Source organism: Phoenix dactylifera, chromosome 3 (assembly GCF_051530095.1).
Source record: "Phoenix dactylifera cultivar Ajwa chromosome 3, Ajwa_hap1_PhDact_Kaust_v1.1, whole genome shotgun sequence".
Taxonomy (NCBI): Eukaryota; Viridiplantae; Streptophyta; class Magnoliopsida; order Arecales; family Arecaceae; genus Phoenix; species Phoenix dactylifera.
The window spans coordinates 31625245-31646939 of NC_143192.1; the positions used below are offsets into that span (position 1 = coordinate 31625245).

Sequence of the window (21695 nt, forward strand, 5' to 3'; positions counted from 1 at the left end):
GTTTGTCGTCTTACTACTAGACCGTACCACATTCTATTATAGTGTTGGTATGCATGGTATTGTACCCCCTTCGGTGTACCAAGTGCCAGTACATCCTTCGTACTAAATACCGATTCAGTACTAATATGGTACAATATAGTCGGTACGCACCAGTACTGATCGATATAATACGGTACAGTCAGAATGCATTGGTATGGTACAGTACGGTCGATATGCACCGATACTGACCGATACAGAAAATCTTGATCCAACGTGTAGTTCTCACCCACTAAATCCTCTATCTCCATTTCCTATCCAACATTTTGTCTCATGACAATCTTGTTGATCGGGCCATAGAGAGAGAGAGAGAGCGAACTATCAGGACCAATCATTGGTCTTCCTTTCACATCCTAGCTCTTGGATTTAAAGAGAGCAAAAGAGCTCAAATCACCTTACCATGGGGAGTTCTTGAACCACCAGAGAGTTCAGGTGGCACCTTCTCTCCGTTCTCTTCACACAAACTCCCCTCCTTGACAGTCCCTCCGATCATTCATTGCCTTTTTCTTCTTCTCCTTGTTCTCTTGTTCTCATTCCTATAACAAAGACTCCTTTTTTCCGGTAGTCATATTCTTTTTTTGTTGCCTAGTTTCTTAGTTAATTTTTTGTTGTTTCCACTCTATAAAGCAAGAAGAAGCAATCATCAAATTTCTAGAGCTTGCACATAAATTAATGAGCATTTCTCAAGAATGCATCGAAGTTCCAACCCGCACTTCACAATCATTTCATGCAGCAGGAGCCTTTAAATCTTCCACTCTATCAAGCAAGAAGAACCAATCATCAAATTTCTAGAATCTACATCTAGATTAATGAGCATTCCTCAACAATGCATCAAGTTCCAACCCGCAGTCGTTTCATGCAACTGGGCTCCAGCAAAGGCCCATGCGAGCTTGGTGCAGGCCATGAGGAGGAAGAGAAAGGTGATATGAATTATGAAGATATTGGGCTTCACACTCCATTCTAGCATCTGAGCATAAAGAAAAATGGCATTAGATATGTGGACCTATGTGAAGCGCCTCTAATCATGTGTTCCATATGAAGAGGCCTAGCATAGAGATTTGTTCAAACAGATTGTAAACATGGCACATAATTCCATGAAGAGAATTTGCAGATGAAATCAAGAGCTCTATAAGTGCTTGGAGATCTAAGTTGAATCCTTTGACCACCAATTAGCTATGGATTTGCTTCAGAGCCATGGAGAAGGCTAGAGAGCATGGTGGCTAAGTGGAGGAGGGTGGGAGAAGGCTATCGCTCAAGGTGATGTTGGAGATAAGGATAATGCAAGCGACAATAGAAGTGGTGGATCAAGGGCAAGGGTGGAAGCAAGAGCAAAGAGGTCGAGCTTGGAATATGTGCAGCGTGGGCAGCAGACAGGGAGAAGCCTCATCCGATAGGTTGGTACCGTTCAGAACATGGTGGGCGGAACCATCCCGAACCACCCGCTTCAAGGTGTACCGAGCCCTACCGGCGGCAGATCGGGACGGTTCCGACAACCAAAACGAGACGCCGGCAATAAAGGGGGAGAAGGAGAAGGAAATAGAGGAAAAGAGAGCAGGGAGGGAGGGAGAAGGAGAGGAAGGAAGAGAGAGGAAAGTAGAGGCCGGCCGGTCGAGGGCTACGGAGAATCAAAAGGGGCCCCCTCTAGGCCCCCTATTTCGAATGAAAGAAGAAAACTAGAAGCAGAGCCCCTTCGCCTCCACGCGGCTCGCCAGCCCTCCACCCTCCACCATGCTCCGTCACCCTCTTCTCTCCCTTCTCTCCCTCTCTTTCTCCCTCCTATTCTTCCTCTCCTCTACCCCCTCTATTGCGTCGATACAGGGCGTACCGACCCGTGCTGCTAAGCAACCTGTCCAAGCTCCAGTTCCGGCACAACAATCCATGGTTCAGAAAGTACAAGAACTTTGCAGCAAAAATATTTTTATATTAAAAGAGATATTTTAGTCATTCCCAGATGGTTGTTAACGTCATAGGAAAAATGGATGGAAGGGTCACATTGCAGCAGAAATTAAGTTGATGGATCTGGTTAAAAATTTTTAAAGTGCAAGGGGGTATATGTGCAACATGGGCAATGTTGAGGGGATCAAAAGATAATTTTCACAATACTAAAATACTAACACTAATCAGATCAAGATCCGCCAAACGGGTACCCGAACGCGTACCGGTCAGCACCCGATACAGCTCGATATCGGACCGAACCGATAAGGCAGTAGCAGATGGCCCATACCCAACTGGTTCACACCGAGTCGGTACCGAACCGGCCAGTAAAGGACCGGTTCCGGCCGGTCCAATATCGGTTCCGACCGATTCTGGCCGGTTCCGGCCAATCCAATATCGGTTCCGGTCGCTAGGGGCCGGAACCGAATATGAATGACGAACCGATCTGGTTTCGCACAGGATCGGTTCAGTACTGCCTGAACTGGGCCGAACAGCCCAGTTCGATAGACCTTAAATCAGATAATCAGTACATTGTAGATCTTTGTGCTGCATCCTTCATTTTCAATAAATGTGCCAACATCTGAAACCTTTCATAAAGCTTCTCTAAAAAAAATAATATATATATATATATAAATATTTAAAGCCTAGTATTTTGTATTGAAAAAAACTGCACACTTGAATGTCAACACCAGTCGAATCATCCTTATTTCATAGATCTTTGTGCTGCATCCTTCATTTTCATATCTATTTATGCCATTTTGCATAAAGTATGATTTTAGATTAATTCATTCATAAGAATATCATTATTAGATTAATTTATTCATAAATTATAAATGTAAACATATACACACATATTTGCATGACACAGTCTTAAGTCATATCATATTATTTGATCAATTTATTCATAAACTAAACCCCAGTCGTCGATTTGTTCATAAACTAAAAATGCTCTATAACATCATGCAAGCTGTCACCCTAGGGTTTTGTATGACCACATCTGGTAGCCACAAGACAATGGTGATAGTTGAACTGAAAATGATTATATCATCTAGACAAATGTTTTGTCATTATAGATTCGGTGATATATTGCTCCAAACATACAGCCTAATGATGCAAAAATACGTAATACCAATGATGTCAGTAAGATTCAATTTCCAATATGCTTCAACATGCTATATTTCAAAACAGTTGCAACATAAAAGAAACTTAAACATTTACAAATTGGAACTTACCTGAACTTGAAGCTCCCTAGCAGCAAAGTCTAGCAAGCCACCCAATAGCCTTCTTTTAAAGACAGGCAACGACTCTTCACGTCTTCAAATATAAAAAGTGAGTTAATAAAGGTTATGTAAAATAAGTTTTACATAACATAGTTTCATAAGCCAAATCTAAATGCATATCTACTACAGCTCGTCAGAAGCAAGATGCTAACCACCCATTAACATTGATGTTTCACAAGACAAGAATTCTGACTAATTTTCATTGTTTATTCTTCATCAGAAATTACATTTTTCTTCCAATAATTTTTGCCATAATAAAGCCAATAAGCAGATATATTTGCAATAATAGCAATAGTATAGTAAAACAAAAGTTTCAACAATCAAAGAGATAAATTAACAATTTGTATTTTCTAAAAGACAGGAGACAAGTACACCACAACAAACAGTAATTTTAACATGAGTATGGGATAACAACATTAATGATATGATTGTTAAATGACTGCCTTATATAGGTACCTGATTCGTTGATCTCCTGTACTAGATCCCCCAACCATTGACAGCCATTCTGAGCAATGAATTGTTGCTTCTACATCCTATAAATGAAAAGATGCAATGAATATGATAATCTATGATTTGTACAAGGCAACAGTAAGAAAATTGATGAATACTAAATTGATACTATGACTAACATGCTTTAGAGAGCAAGGTAGTCCTAGGTGGTAACACCCTTGAAGGCTAAGCAAGAAGCCTAGACAGCCAAGCCTAGGGGCGTGCAAAAACAGGCCGAACTGCAAACCCAACCCAAACCGGTCTCTTCGGTTTGGTTTATATCATTTTTTTTTTTTGGTTTGGTCTCAGTTTGAGAAAGTCTTGAACCATAAAAAATAAAGTCCAGTTTTGGTTTGAGTTTTCACAAAATCAATTCAAACCGACCCGACCCGACCCAACCTGTGTGTATATATACAAATATATATCTTCAACCAGACCCGACCCAACCCAACCCAGCCTGACCCATATGTATCTATATATATATTTTTCAATTTTTTATTTTTTATATTTTCTTTTATATATAAAATAAAATTTTAATGACTTAGCCCAGCCCATTTAGTCTAGTCCATTGAATGTCAACCCTATATGAAATGAAATTTTTTATGTTTAGACTTAGCCCAGCCCATTGAATATCAACCCGATAAACTAAACCAAAACCGAACAAAATTTTTCGGGTTAGTTGCAAGCAGTTTTTGCAGATAGTCGATTTTGTTTCAGTTTTAGTTTTAGGAAACTGGTTTAAATTGGTTCAGTTTCAGGTTTAGCTCCAAACTGACCCAACCCGACCTATGCACACCCCTAGCTAGGTAGGTATCAAGAGTTAAGAGTATCTAATATTTATACATAAATATTTTACCAGATATTTCGCATATAAATGTGCTTGTACAATCAACAACATGCAATTAGATTGCAAAAAGCTTATCAAAGTCACCAAGAAAATGGTAAAATGCAAGAACCGTTTTTTAACTATTACGGAATCTTCAGTTTAACAGTTTAAGTTTTACCTCGTAACTAACGAAATTTTTGAAGAGACCTAAATTTCCAAACAAATGAAAATTCATAAATTAACAAATTACAGCAACATATGCAATATATATGTCCTATTGAACCCCCAGGTCTGCCCATTTAATCGAGAGGCCCGGAGCCAAAACTACTCCGCTTCATATATTTACATCGCCCATGAACTATATTAAAAAGGCAGGCTAAGTTTGTGAAAAAATCCATTCTTTAATTTTTGTTCAATATGCTTTAAGAATTCCCAACTCAATGTGCAACCTTGGTTCAAGGATGCGATGTATCTTGGTTCTTTCTCCACTCTGAATCAAGTCTCTCTTAAAAAAATTCTAAAGTTAATTGTTTTCAGAAAAAAGAGTTTATAAGCCACATTCTATGACCTACAAGTAGAATAAGTTAATTAGGTAAAGTTTTTAGTAAATAAGTAAATCATATTACAATTATTATAAGGAATATTCACTAATAAAATATTGCATAGAAAAAGCATATCTATGCATAGGTAGAAAAAAGTAGACCTATCAAGGTCACAATAGATCAGCGATGGACTTACATATACCATGCAAGTATCATCTGCATCATGAATTCTAATCAAAACCTTAGGCTTGGGGCATATCTATATAGAAGTTGTCTCAGGTTCCACTAGGGAACCCTCATTTCAGTTGTAAGCTCATTAACAAAATTCTATAAGGTATTGTCACCTTGGCCAAATCCATCTACACATAATAGTATAACAAACTTCTGTAATATTATCTGCATATTATCCCAATTGTTGATCCAATCCTTCTCCTCTCAAACTCAAACTTTGAGTTGTCATGAGAATGAAAAGCATAACCTTTGGTTCTGATCATTGGTTATGATGCTTTCTGTGCATGATCAGAATGCATGTAATTGTCCTCTTTTGCAACCTTGAATTTCCTCATCACCTCAAAGTCCAGAAAGGAGGCCAACTTAGGGTATTGAAAAGAAAATAACATGGTGATTAGAGTTAATTAGATCATAACTCATAAGTTCTGAACAATAATTAGCTCTGAGTTCTGACAAATGTGGTAAATGGTGCGAAGTGGTTCATTCAAATTGATAATGGCAAGCAAACCAAGGATGTTACATGTATTTAGCTTCACTTTTCTAACACCAACTTAACAGAATAACAATTAAGCCCCAGTATTACAGATTTGCCTCAATTGTCAGTCCTACTATCTCCATGACCAATCATTCGGAAATTCAAAAATTCATAAATCCAAAGGCTCAATATCATAAAAGATCAACGACCTATGAGGAATATGTTGTTGGCAAACACCTCCGTGTATAGAGGGAGACTGTAATTTTGCTAAAATATAGGGGGAGACTGTAAGAGCAACCAGAAGTTGGCAAACACCACTTTGAATAAATGGAGAGGTGACTACTGCTTGAATATGAAGGTGAAAGTTGTCAATGGATTTCCTTCACGATGCCATATAGGAAAAGTTGGTAGAAATTCACTAGATACTATGTTCCATTTGTTTGAGAATGAGAAGAAGCATTAGATTTGTAGAGGGGAAGAAGAAAAGAAAAGTATACACATGACTAGGAATATGTCGTTGAAATTTCAGTTACTGCAAAATTTCCAAGCCCAAAAACAAAGAAAAGCAAAAATAAGAACATACCCATGGAAAAGAGACACCGAAGCGTAAAGTTATTGATTTGTGAATGAACTATAAAATTTCTCCCAAAGATTTAGAACTCAAACTAGACAGATTTTATAGAGTAAAACAAAACTTTACATTACTTGTAACAATTTCTGAATGGCAAAAAAAAACCCACTTGAGCAGCTTCAGATGGTTAGAGAAGAATCTATATTATACAACCACAGGTTTCGAGCCTGCCATGTGTAGCCCTCCTCCATGGCCTTCACTTGAGGCCTTGTCCTAGTAGTATTATTCCTTGCAAGCCCCATACCATTTTAACAACAGAAAGAAAGTATGATCATGCGTATCCCAAAGGAATCCCCACTTTGGGCCCATATTCTTGCAGCCTCTTAGAGTAATCACAGAAGTCCACATTTTTTCCCCTGTGCATGGTGCTAGTGAAAATAATTCAAATTTGATATATAGATAAATATACAAATTGCATAAATTGCGAAATCTAAGTTCTAACAAAATAATAAGATGGTTTTCTGATTCAGTCCATGACAAAACCCAAGCAGTATGGTGCAAAGTGCATTTGCTTTTTTTTGGCAATTATACTTCTATCATTCCTATTCTTTAAATAGGTAGGCCTTTACTTCATCCAAAATACATCCTTAATCAGTCACGAACAACAAATATAGCCACTCAAATGCATATTCAAGCCACCATTTTGACAATATTTCATAATACATAATAATTTTTTGCAGAATTGTTTTTGCAACCTTTACTATTCAGAGCTTAGTCTGTGACTACCATGACACTAGATTAAGTGAAGAGCAAGGAATATTCATCAACAAAATTAAGGACACTATAGGGAAATGAGCAATTACACGAATTGCCAACGACAGATGGACAAAGCTTACCTTCCATCCATCTTTTTGACGCATTGAATGCTCTAATATGATAATGAGAAAGTTATGTATGAGGTCTTCTATCTCAGAAATGCTTACACCATTTGAATCTTTGCTTGAACCCATCTGTAAAAGCAAGAGATATATTAAAACAACTCATAAAGCAAAATAACCATAAGCATATCATGCATAAAACCATACCAAAAAAGTAACACATATTAGCATGCATATTGTTAGCCACTTTCAGTAACAGATAAATACATACATGTGCTAACTTTTTGTGTACTTATACAGTTTACAGAATTCAATGTCAAAAAAAAAAAAAAAAAAAAATCACCTCATAATTAGATATTAGAACCTCCAATATCCACTCAGGCCATTCTGCCATGCAAGTAAGACTAGTTCTATTTTCTGGATGACTGCAAGCCAAAAACAGAAGATCCTGTAATCATATACATGGAAAATCAGTTTAAACATGTCAGCAGCCATTGGAGATCAAGCATTACATGATAAGGCTAGACTGGGACTCCACGCTTCATAAAATACTGTCTCTTTTCGAAATGCATACATACATCAAGAATTATATGATAGTGCTAGACTGGGTCTCCTCGTTTATATACATACATATTTATGTACATACATACATCATACATACGCACATGCACAGACAAGTATAATTGAGCTAGTATTCTCACGATAAGACTAGGCTTCAAACACACACCGCAAAATCAAAAGGCAACATCTGAAAATCCATGCCAACAAACATGACCTAGAACATCTAAAATATCTAAAACTGAAAATTAAATGTTAAGGAATCTAAAAATGGCTTTAAGAGCACAATAAAATATTTTAATGTGCTATATAGTCTATAGAGATCCAACTAAGCTCAACTTTCATGCGCATCTGTCGTATAAATTAAAATATATCCGAGCATAAATGATGGGAGGCAAAATGGATCGTCCTACTCCGGCATGGAGTCACCCAATTCTGGTCGAGCAAACCTCAGAGCCAAGAGGGCCGAAGAGACTCCCTCCACCGAAGGTACGATGACGTCCCGGCCTGAGCTCCAGGGCGCCCTGCAGTGTCAACCGCGAGCGGAAGAGGCTCCCTCGGCCACAGGCAACGACGCCCTGCCAAGAGCCAAGTAGACCTCGATCCCGCCAAGAGCCAAATCATGCCAGAGGCTCTCTCAGCAGATCTTCCTGGATCGCGGTGTTAAATGCTAGTCATTATGACAGTCGCCTCGGGGGGCAGGGCATTGATGACTGACTTCTCGCATACCACCAGGTAATGCCTCGGAGTAAGTGCACACACGACGCATTTAAGAACTTCCTCGACCACTTCCATTAAGAATGACATGGCAGACCCTCAGAACAGATCCGAAAAGATATCTCCCGAATTCTTCGCCCGCAGGATAGATCTCCATGTTGTACGCCGCCTCCAATTAATGGCCAGTTGATTACGAATCGACTCGAAATTTCAGGTAACAGCCGAGACACTCACCCTATAAAAAAGGGTAGGGAAAGGCCTTCGGTAAGTTTGGACAAGCCATTATAAGCTATTACAAGTACTCTTAAGTCATAAGAGGCCATCTAAGGCACTTAGAAACCTCTCCAAAAGCCCGGCTAACTTAGCCATCAGAGGGCCTTCGCCGGAATCTCCGGCCAAGGCTTTGTGCAGGTACCCCAGAGCGCAAGAGGTGGCCCTCTTTCTCTATCCCGGCCGGCGTCTTCTCAGCTTCTTCCGGCATGGTCACCCTCAGGCCAAATTTTAACCACAACAGTATCTATTATCTACCACCCAAAGTACGAAACTATTCAAATTTTGCCCGACAAATCAAGTTTCAAGTTCGATAGCTTCAACAGTTTCAGCCCAAGATATGCTATTCTGATGAAAAAGATGAGATAGAAAATAGTAGAAAAAGAAAATAGGCCAAGGAAACACATACAACAAAGCTTTAAGTATTTTGTATTGTTCGTAATCATTAGATGTACGGTCACAGTGCTCTCAGATTTAAAGGTGTAATTCTATAATACTCCAAAATTATATTAAAAAATGTTGGGAATATCAACAAGTTATGTTGCATATTGGCTCAAGAAATATGTTTTGATTAAGAACTATCTAATTACGTTAGACATAACTATGCAAATATCTATAAGATCTAATCTTCAAATACAAACTTGCATCTGAATATGAAATTAATATGGCAGTGACCATTGAATAGCATAATCCAATATATAATTTGAAATTCATAAATTTTGAAAACAAGATTACACCTAGATATAATTCATCTGTTTGTTTATAAGATTTAACCTTAAATCTACCAGATCCTAGCTTTTACATTCTGAATCCACTCTCCAAAAGAATGGAAAAGCGAAGTACAGATAAGAAAACAAAAAATCACCCACATAACGTATTCATTGCCAAAATATATCTGAGAAAACGAAGAAATGATTCAAAATAATATTGAAAAGTCATAAATAGATATGTCATCCATAATAAGTTTTGGCCAGCTTTCATTTGGTGTTGGAATGTGGCTATCTATTTCAGCCAAAACCAAATTGACCTCAAATTTAATATCTTGACGTACTCCATTTTGCCCCACTTATTGCATGGATAAGAAACCTCAAAAACACATGATTTTTTATTTATATGAATTTTAATTATTTTAGATCAGATCAACAGGGCAGGATCCTCAATTTAAACCACAAAAACACATGATTAGTACTTTTACAATGGGTTGAACCTATGTCCTGCCAGAAGTATCCTAGCTCAACCAAAATACATACAAGAGAGAGAAAGAGAGATTGTGCATTAAATCTTTTGCCTGAGTTCCCAACTTTTTGATGTTCATTATGGTTCATGTCTCCCAGGGTCTGCGGTACCGATGGTACCAGTGTACCGGTAAAGACCGGTTCCGGTACCGGTCGGAATCGGTACCGAACCGGTCGAGATAGAAAAAACAAAAAAAAAATGCCTCGGACACGCACGGGCGCGCGCGCGTCCGCATTACCATAGAGTGGCATTAAATGCCACTCTGTGCGGAAATTAAAGCCCATGCGGGGGCAACCAGCATGGGTTCGCCACGCGGGAAATCACGGCCAGTGCAGGGAATCGCGTGCGGGCGCGGTTCCCTGCGCGTGGAACGCGAGCAGGCGCAAGCGGGCTCGCAGTTCCCCACTCGTGCCCGTTTTCCCACTCGCCCCCGCATGCGGGTTTTTTTTTTCCTTTATTTTTTTCCTCTTCTTCTTCTTCGCGAACCCTCCTTCCCCTCTCTCCTCCACTCTTCTCCTCTCTTTCCCGGTTCCCCCCGTTCTCCCGCGAGCAAGAAAAGAAGAGAGGTCCTGCCCGCGAGCAAGGAAGGGAGGTCCTCCTTCTCCCGGTACTTGCCTTCTCTTCTTCTTCTATTACTCTTTCTTTTCTTCTTTCTCTTCTTCTTCTCTCCTTTCTTCCTCTTCTTTCTCGCTTCTACCGGTGCCGGTCGCACCCGTTTCAGTTCGGTACCGGTTTTCACCGCCAAACCATACCCGTAGCTGTCGGCACCGATTCGGTATAGCTTAAACCGACCGGTTCCGGTCGGTTCGGCAGACCATGATGCCTCCACTACCATTTAGAATGCTGCAAATCCCAAATCTACCACTCTTAAGAGTACAACATCTTGCAGACAGTATGCACCAATCATAATGCACCGCCAAATAACTTTTAACTTCACTAAGCTATTAACTGTGTATTCTAATGCATGCTTTTACATATATTGATACATGTATCTTATGAAAAGCCTCCCAAAGCAAACAGAAAAGCCCACTCCTCGAGAACAAATGCTGTTTCACCTGAGAACATGTTCATCAACCATGGCATACTACAAATGACTAAGTTTGTTCAACACCCAGATATCAAGTAATACACTGGTTTAAATTTATAATACTTAATAAACATGTTAAGCTGTCAAAAATGGCTCATTTTGACCATATTTTGTCTAATACCATTCTGCAGCTGTTTATAAAAGTGCAGCTTCAGTGTACGCATTGCAAAATCTTGTTACCCTAAAAATATCAGAAGGGCAAAACGATGATGGCAGAATCTCATCCTATAGATTATGGCTTCAGTGTAAGCATTGTACCCATACACACTGACATCCTAATGCTTATATTGAGAATGGCTTGCAGCATTGCACTTCTAGTGAACAAATTGATGGGCTCTTTAATGCTTAATTCATGGAATCCCTTGTCCATGAATTTACATGTTTCCAATAGAGGATAACCTATAACAAAGCCATACTGGTTCTAAACAATCACTGTAACTCACCCAAGTTTTATCTCACTCCAAGCAGAGGGGAAAACAAAGCCAGTTTTGTAAAAGAGGAAATGAAAATAAGCCCAATGAAGTTACAACATTAATGTAAAAGAAATACAAGCTGGACAGAAGCATATACCAATGCATGGGTTCTAGATCTGTCCAGAATGAACAAGGAACTAGTGAGTTTTGGGCCCTTAGATTAAAATTAAAGGAACTGGCTGCTGTCCTTTTATTACAGATAGAAGGAATCATCTCACGCAGCATGATCTGCAATTCCCATTTTTGCTTTACAATTTGGAATGGGATCTATATTGAGCAGGAAAACTCACACCTGCTAACAAGTTTTCTGTAGCACTTGAAAAAGTCTAGTAATTTTGTCTTGCCTAAATTCATTGATAGCACTTCTCAAATTTTTCTATTGACAAAAGTGTTTAGACATGATAAACTTAGCTATACGAGATTTGTTATCATAAGTCATGGTAAACTATATTCAAACATAGTAACAAGTCTCGACATAATTTAAGTCACTCCCATGAGAGCAACAAAGTGAATACTTGATTTACATTCTTATGCTCAAAAGGAATAATTCACATAATTTGCAACAATATTCATACAACAACAGAGCTTATGATGTACAACAGAACATCTAGCTTGGTGTCTTGGACAGATAATGTATGGCAACTATCTTTTAGCAAACTTGGCAATAAGCCTGCCAAGAAAACCCAGATATTTTAAAAGATGATCTTCATTTAACAAACCAGCGCATTTTCTTCATCAGACAAATTATGAAACAATTGTATAACCATGAACAGCTTCTTCAAAATGCTTGCTGTCAAGAATTCCCCCTTTAATAATTCATTTTAACTCCGACAGTTTAATATTCTCAGACAACCGAGTTCCCTTAAAGCAATTTCTCGTTTTGTCAATATAGACCCTTTCAGTCACATTTCAAACATCTACTTGGCCATGCACTAGTCAATTTTTCCTATCAAAACCAAATGGGCCACTATAAAAACAAGCTACAGGCTCATGAATGTATGATACTCGATGACTTCAACAAAACCTGAAATAAACTCTCTAAAACCTGGAACAAATTCCTCTATTTTATCTCCCACTCCCCTCTTCTTAGAAATTCTGCTCAAAGGAGGAACCAACACCACTATTCTCATGGACTTACTCCCCAAGAAAGGCACTTAGAACGACAAACCAGAAATCTTGGCACAACCATATACTTAACCTCTCTCAACCTAACTAAGCACACTTAGCATGTGCCTTTCAAGAAAGGGTGAGGAGATGGAGAAAAAAAACGGGGAGTTGCTCTCTCTCTCTCTTAGCATGGCTGCCCTCACTCTCAGCGCAAGCATGGCCCCTCTCTAAATAAAGTTAATGGTTGAGATTTTTTATTTGATAAGGAAAGTTTATTTGATCACAGCATATAAAATGCATGCTCCAGACCGATTATTGTCCTATTTCCTATCTAAATTAAACTTTGCTGGAATGGAAGTTCACACATTTATTCTTTTCTTGCCTATTTTAATTAGGACTCTATTAGACGTAAATTATTGGAGAGAGAAATTAAGATTTTTCTGGGAGGCATGCGAAAGCTTGGGTACCCTTGATAATAGAGTTGTACAAAGAAATGAGAGAGAAAATTATTGCATCTTTTAAAGATTCCAGCTACAAAGGTAAGTTTGGGTAACAAAGTTGGCAGTCCAGGCATGAAACCTCCTCCTATTAAAAATAGTAAAGATAACCATCACCAGCCTCCCTCTAAATCATTATCAATCCATCACGAAACAAACACCTTAGGCGCCTTTGCATTTTCCGCATTCTTTGGCAATCTACCTAAATAGCATGCAAAGGGCCAAAAAGAAACGAGAGGGAATAGGGTAGTGGAAAATTTGAAGCTACACATCATCTGATATTCCATTCTAAACAACTTGCATTTGATTACCTTTGACCACACAACATGATATAAACCGGTCAGCACCGGTGCGTACCGACTGTACTATAACGATATTGAATCGGTATGCGGTACAAAAAACGTACCGACACTCAGTACGCCAAACTGGCCTCTATACTGGGCATACTGATACTGTAGTAAGATGGTACCAAAACGGAGTTCGATACCATGATGGCGAACCTTGTAGCATCCAATTGAAAAGACAAAACCAACCAACCACCTACAAACACTATCTTCATGAGCCAAACATTTGTGGGCAGCTTAAAAAAGCTGATGCAACATATGTACATAGAAGTACAACAAAGCAGTTGGCGATGGGTATAATAATTTTTAAATATGACTATTATCTTATTAGTTTTGTATAGCTCTTTCGAAGGGATAAAGCACAAGCAAAGATGGCAGCATAATTTGGCAACTAATGCATGTTTGTACACAGCAATAGCTTTTGCCTCAGTATGTTACCGGGATTATGAGACAGGTAAGGGTTCCGGTCTTTTGAAAATTTACATTTTGCATTATTTGTATAGAAAATAGACTAGACTAAGCTACCACGCACTCATGTAGATTTTGATGATTCAGTGAGAATGCAACACTAATAGATGATCAGGGGTGTAGACAAAAACTTACTCCTCTTTGTATTTCCCATTTGTCTCATAGAAACGATAGCTTTAAAACGATCATATATAAACAACAAAATTCATTAGAAATCCTTGTGCAAACATAAATTACCATGATGACAAGAACAAAATTAGATAAAAGCTTCACAGAGAGAATGCAATCAGTAATCTAAGCCTGGCTAGTGACATCAGCAATAACTCCATAATGATAATTTCATAGCGGTTGGCTTCTGTAGTACCACAAAAGGCCGTGATAAAGGAATTTGTATTTGCAATAGGAAACATACAGCAGTGCAATATGCACAATTGTAGGCATGCAGATCAAAAAGTACTGTGCAGAAGTTAAAGAGGTCCCAGCATGTTACCTGTACAGCTCGAACCTGGAATGCCCTGGATGCATAGGGAAGTGAACGGAGAAGGACCAGTAAAAGTTGGAGATTCTCAAAGCGGTGACCAGAATCATGCACGTTCAGGCCATCATCAGTGGATGAAACATTTGTCTGGATCAAAAGATAGATAATGTGGTTTAGCATTTTCACACTTCAAAGAATCAGTAAAGATGTAAATGCTGCAAGAGTATATTAAGGCTTAGCATCAACAAAACTATGATACAAATTCAAAATATTATCTAGAAACAAATTTGGGTGAAAATCAAATTAGAAGACCCAGGTCCATCTTTCCAAAAAATGTAAATGCCTCTTTTATAGTTAATTGATGTAGGAGTAGCTCAAGTTCACTTCAATGATGATGGTCTCAGAAAAAGAAAAAGAAAATTAAAAAACAACACCATATCCATGCTCCCTGCAATTTCTTAATCCATTACCATATAACGTGATATCAGAAAGAGTAAGAGAATGACTCATGGTGAATGGAAGTCCACATCTAATGAAATTTTGAGAGATTTTTCCTTCTCCAGTGAGACAGGACATGTTTCTAATTTCTGCACATCTGGCCAGCAAGATTTAATTAAATAAAAGCAGCAAATCAGGTCCACTTACCACTCTTTAAGAGCATGGGTAAATCTGTTGCACCAGGAAACTGAGAATTGTTGCTGGCACAATGTATAGGTGTCTATAGTGAAAAGATAAAAAAGGGCAAAACTATGGTATCAAAAACCAGATGGTACAACCGGTACCATACGTCTGACACAATCAGCACTGTTATGGGTGCTGGATACCGAAACACTGTATACCGATAGTACTATACTGGTCATACTGGTTTATACTGGTGCACACCAGTGCATACTGATGGAACCTTGACAGTTGAGCACCGACAGTTTATCAATTTTTCTGAAGCTGTCGGTTTCAAAATGTACCGACAGTTTATCAATTTTTCCGAAGCTCTCTACAGTACCATATCATTCCGAGGAAAAAACTGTATGGGTTCAATACCACTATTTAAAAACATGGGCCAAACAACATTGCCCCAGAGACTCTGCTTTCAGTATTAGCATTGTAAGCAACAACAATCAAGCTCCAAAACAGCCAAGAGAAACTATGTTTAGCCTGCCCATCCCTCAGTATATCTTAAATTACAGAGATCGGTCTTACCGTTTATTGTTAATCCTTCCTGAAGTATTTTATGTGAAGATCTTTGCTTTATAAAGTTTTGCCCTTTGCAGTTACACAGCAATATAAGTCAGCTTTAGAAACATTTAGAAAATTTTCTAATATCTGCCTATATTATGCTTCCAGATATGATAAGTACCCATGTATCGGAATTAGGCCATGCGCAACAGCAATGGAGGGTGAATTCTTTGGATTTCTGGCTAACGTACTTACAGTTGTACCAAAATGTTTAGGTGTAGATGGGTCAACTTACCTGCTCTGCCACAGCAGTCATGAGTTCATCTATCAACAACTCTAACATGATTGTTCATGTCTATGTTATATAATTACTAGCCACATTTTACTGGTACTGGGACAACCGGACAAGCGCAAAGTCTTTGTACTAAACAACATTATTCATTGACAACATACTTTTTCCTGTGGAGAAACATTTTTCTCAGAAAAAATATTAATTTCTGAACTCCATGTAAGAGATTCTATTAGTAATAACAGTAACATGATAAAAAAAAAAAAAAAAAAAAAAAACAGGGCCAGGAAAAGCACTACAAAATCATGCAAGATGACCTGATGGACTTTTATTATCTTGAAGTACACAACACAAAGAAATGAACAAGTCAAAATTTCAGGTTTCAACATTGTCACATCCAACTTGAAGCTAAAAACATTTGCCCTCAGCAATTAACAAATAGTTCATCATCATGAATAAAAAAGAAAAGCCTGATCAAGTGAAAAGGAGTAATAGAAAAATATCTGTAACCAGATAACTTGACTCATGTAACTATCTCAACATTCTGAGAAGAGATAACCATAGACAAAACTATTCATGCCAAATCCTCTATATCGTAGTGCATTTTTGACAGTTCAGCATTGTTTAGCTATTAAAAACTATATTGGAGAGAATCATAATAGACGTAGTTGACAAGTAGTGCAAACTGTTCATACCGTTGCTGCCAATATGGCCATATACACATTGGTAGTCATAAGCCTTTGTGGAGCTGCTTGAAATGCTTTTTGCAATGCAAAAAGTAACAAAGCAACTCTGTCTTCAAACATCGTACTCCCTTCTTCAGGACCCACAATACTCAGAATGTTACTTGATGGACTTTGGGTAGCAGCATTTGAGTTATTTTTCAGATGACCTGATGAGACAAGAGCACCCAATAGGGTTATTATCCCAACCACAATCCCATCACCATTGTCAATATTATATACATTGTTCCTAGCACTGTCGGGACTTATTGAGAAACTGATGCCACCAAGATTCTTCAACAGTTGGTTATCAGAAGCAGACATCATTCTTTCAATGTTTGTGCCCATGGAAACCTTAAAAGAACCATTATTAGTATTCAAAGACCCAAATTTTGTGATCTCCTCCTGAGAACCATATTCCTTCTGTTCAGGAGATTCTAGTTCATCATCCTGGCTTTTTGGTTCGCCACCAGTAGTTGCCATCCTAGAAACATCCGCAGATGCATTATCAGCAGCAGATACACTAGAATTATCCAAAATATTATGATTACCAGCTTTGGCTTCTCGCTGCAAAAGAACAAGAAGTGTTTCTATTCCACCACAAGATATAAATGACTGTGCAAATGTGTGAGCCCTAGATGTATTCGGCTGCACAACCAGTCTATAGATTACGTGCAACACTCTTGCAACCTGAAAAAAGCATCAAGAAGAAAAGTTCTAAGCCAAAATAACTAGTAGAAACTCTAATATAAAGCATGTTACCAAGAACTAGCGTATAATTAAAGATTGTACATTGATAAGACTAAAACTATCTGATATTTACCAAGTCAGAAAGCAGACACAAACACAAAAAATTCAAACATCAAGCCTACAACTTGTATTGTATGAATGATGCAGTAATCCAAAGACCAAAAGCTTAAAATCATGAAAAATTGAAAGTTTAATAAAAACGTGTGAATATAATAAATTTAAAGGATGTCAGCATTGTGTTTGGAACTGGTAAAATAAAAAGTTCCAAACAACAAAGGTGTGTGTGAATCTTAATGGCTACGATAACCTATCTCAACATACTTAGGTTTCAAACTTAAATCCACATATAATGTAATACAAAGAAACTTAGGGAAAAAAATTAAGGCATAACTCAAAATACTACACATATGGCTCACATGAGCTACTTTATAATAATATATCTCACATTTAAAGCCTCAACCATGAGCCTCAACGTGCTTTCTGAAAGTCACTCTCAAGAGCCAATGCAAGACAAGGTGCAAATAAGCCTTCTTAAACAATGATACATAATTTTCACGGAAGTGCAGACAGATGCAATTAACTGCTGACAATTATGAAAAAGAAAATAGCACTAAATAAATGTTGGTACACGAACTAATCTAGAATTTCAAGAACAAGAATTGTTTAAATTGACAACAGCAATAGTTTCATCATATTTTACTTGAACAGTAACCGACTTGATGACAATTTATGAATCTACCTGATTAGGTTGTGGACAGTCAGCAATGAAACTTATCAAGCAACGAACATCATCAGCAGCCAATGAAGATGGAGCTGCTCCGATTAAAAGCTCAATGACCACTAAGAGCTCATCAACCAGAGCATTGACTTCACCCATAGGTCTTGGTGCACCATGAAGTGAAAAAGTATCAACAGAATCCTTTTCCCGAATAATCCAATAGCACCTCCTGCAGCTGTCAAGAAGCATTTGCAGGGCATTGGCATCCCGCATAGCTGCTGATTCTGTAAACACCATGTCTGCAAGTGAAGACAGAAGCTTCTTCTGTAAACCATAGTTGCACAAACTCCACATCTTCAGATCTAAAAGCAAAGTACTAAAAAGCTGCACTTTAAGTGTATGGTTATTTTTCTGAGATTGACATAGGGACACAATTGCAGCAACAACTTCCTCATCACTCAACCCATTTTGCTTTCCAAGTTCCAGCATTGATAGAGTTTGCAGAAGATAATGTAAAATTCTTGACAAAAGCTCAGGTGCTCGTGCTCGACATAACTCCTCATTATTTCCAGGATGTTGAATTGCACTGGAGATAATTCTGAAAATAGGGGCAGAGAATGAAGTTGTTGCAAGAGACATGGGCAAATCACCAATCACAGGTTCCAGGCTATCTTTCTGAACATTGCTCACTATCAGCGGAAGTAAAGCCAATGGACCCCCACATGCTAAGGCCCACAAAGATTCAGATGGGCGTACTCGAGAAGCAACATGAACTTGGCCAAGGACCTCAGCAGGTCTTCGGTGAATACCTGAAAAGTTTGAGAAAGGGCATAAGCTATTAACTGACTGGAAAGCACCCATAAGCATATGGAAATCATAATGCAATTCTCAGGAATCATGTAAATGATTTAGGAAGAACATGTACTTGATTTAATTAACCCAAATAAGAGAAGCTGAATGTTTCATCCTGAAGAGCTGAATGTTTGATCCTGAAGCTAACAAGGTGAAGTCCAGATAATGCATTATAATATGATGGCATTGACCAGCAAAAGCTGAATTGCAAGTATGAATGATTGAAAGACCTATATTTTTTGCACAGATGATATTTTCAGATTCAGAAGGTAGGAAAAGAACAGGATGACTCAACAATAATCATAATCTCAACATATACAAAAACGATTCTCACCAACATAGTCTAGCATGAACAAGCCTGACCTATGTGATATTTTGAAGCATGATAAAATCTGGCAAAGTGGATTAAGTTACATCCATGATGGGCAATAAAAAAGAAATAGCTTTCCTTCTATTTCTGTGAAAACTTTTCCCAAAGATGTAGCCTGTTCAAACATAGGGGCGTTTAAGATTATAAAGATCAGTCAACCTCAACAATATGACCACCAGATATAGAAAAAAGGCTGGAATATTTCAGATTACCAAATAGTACATACACACCCAGTCAACTGCACACTAAATAGACAAACCTACACATTAAGTTCAGACGTAAATCTTTTGTAACAGTTCAAACATGACTATATTATCTACTGACACAAATCCAGTGCTGACAGAGGCTGTGTGGTTTGCTAAGCTGTGAGTAGTATCTAACAAATACTGGTTGCCAATTCAGGCTACATGGAAATGGAAATAATGCCCTGCAAAAAACTGAAGACTGAGATTCTGAAATATGATTGATTTCGAAAACTAGGATTTGATATACAAAAGAATGAAGAGGTAAAAAAAGAGACAACTAAATGATTAAAAATTAGGTGGATAAAGTGGAGAGATGTTGATAAGAAGATACATGACCAAGACATGCCTTGGCAACTTAGAGAAAATATGATCAAACTTCAGTAAGTCTAGTAATATTGTACAGCTTCGTGTCCAGAAACATGCGCTTTGGGGGGGTAACGTTCCATAACCTAAGGAAGGGGAGGGGGTAATGTGGAAGGGAAATTTAAGGTTGGTATGTGGTTAAATTAGTATAGTCTGGGACTGATATGACCAGAAAGAGGAATTACAAGGGAAAACAGTCACACGAACTGAGGAAAAGTGATGGACCAACTAAGATGGCAGGGGCATGTGCAACAAAGATCTGATGATTGCTTGTCAACATGGATATCAGGATTTGTATTCAAGGGTCAGCAAGCAGCAGGAGAGCTTAAAATAGCACGGATGCAAGTTCTTCGAAGGATTTGGAAAAAGCTTAAGGCAACCCTAGTGGCAACCTCAATAAAAATGCTGAGTGAAAATGGGTTCATAAAACCAAACAAAAATAATTGGCAGAAGATCATTAGGGTCACAGGTACCTCTTATAATGACTCCCGACCCCACTTTTAATAAGCAAAAATTAAGAAAATAGTCAACAAAAAATGCTTAGTATTACAGAACGACCAAACATGTGATGAAAGGACCTTCTATAGAATATCATTTAAGTACATAAGCTAACTGCCATCATTATAAAGACATTTGAGGTACAAAATTTTATACATTGAGCAATAATTATCATAGTTACAAGTTCAGCATTTGGAAACAATTGGATAGAGATAATAGCAAGCTGAAGCAGAACAGACAGAAATTGAGTGTTCTCCAACTATAGTAATTTAAATAAGCAAGTTTTTAAATTATCTTTATTACTTTAAATGTTCAGATTATTAAAAGACTAAGCAGAGGAGACCAGTGAAAAGTCACATTTTGTTTGGTAAGGAACAATCATCAAATTGAGGAGTTCAGTATTAGTTGGCTATGGATTTGGATTTTGAATAGCAGAGAAGATCCAAGTATCTTTATAACTTAATTCTCTAAGTAATCTTAGCACTAAAGAAAATCTTAGCTTAAATATTTGTAAGTTATTCCAATTGTATTCTAGTGGTGCTTAGGGATCTTCATGTATAGAGCTCTAAAGTCAGATTCAAAATTCAAATAGTTATCTTGGAGAAGGAGGTAGTCTTTGTTCTGTAGTGTTTAGCCCACCCTAAAGCTTGACCACACATTAAGCAGCTTCATCAATGCAAAAGTTATACTATAGAAGGATAAAAAGGACATTCTAAAAACAGGTTTCATCATTATAGTCCAAGTTGAAAAGGACAAAACAGTTATGGGCTAAGCGAACACAATCCCTCATTCCATTCATCAGAAAGAATTGCCAAATGCTTTTTATCTTGCAAAACTTCCCTGAAACGACTTCAAATCACATTTCACTATGAACCACAAGGGCAAAGTTAGCGTTTCGGCCCCATATTAACAACTGAACCCCTTGTGCGCTGCAATAAAAACCAGGTTTGTAACCTTTCCAGGGGATTCTTAGTGAAATATCATAAAGTGCCCTTTTGGCATAGATTACAACATAAGGGTGCATCATCTAGTATAAGGTATTCTTGTTTTCCTTGATCACCATTCAAAATTCTTGATTGTATGTCAAGGCAGCAAGAATATTGACCATTGGTGATGAAAAGTTTTAAGAGTTTGAAATCCAGACACACATGTCATCCATGATCATGGCAAAATTAAGTTGCCTGGAAATAGTGAAATCATTAAAATGCCCCTTTTCA

General features: G+C 37.9%; 1 protein-coding gene across 8 annotated transcripts in view; it reads right to left on the reverse strand.

Annotated features, from left to right (window-relative positions):
* Positions 1 to 21695, reverse strand: part of LOC103718064 (BEACH domain-containing protein C2-like) — a 57061-nt gene that overhangs the window by 31802 nt on the left and 3564 nt on the right. For all 8 annotated transcript variants that reach the window (XR_015976197.2, XR_015976199.2, XR_015976198.2 and 5 more), the window contains exons 3-9: positions 18172 to 18959; positions 16656 to 17372; positions 14511 to 14645; positions 7607 to 7711; positions 7282 to 7395; positions 3708 to 3784; positions 3204 to 3285 (exon numbers count right to left, since the gene is read on the reverse strand). Coding sequence is in view for 2 of the 8 variants with exons in the window: in XM_026808837.4 (XP_026664638.3) it covers positions 3204 to 3285; positions 3708 to 3784; positions 7282 to 7395; positions 7607 to 7711; positions 14511 to 14645; positions 16656 to 17372; positions 18172 to 18959 (2018 nt within the window). In the remaining 6 variants the exon portion in view is untranslated. The remainder of the gene's footprint in view (positions 1 to 3203; positions 3286 to 3707; positions 3785 to 7281; positions 7396 to 7606; positions 7712 to 14510; positions 14646 to 16655; positions 17373 to 18171; positions 18960 to 21695) is intronic.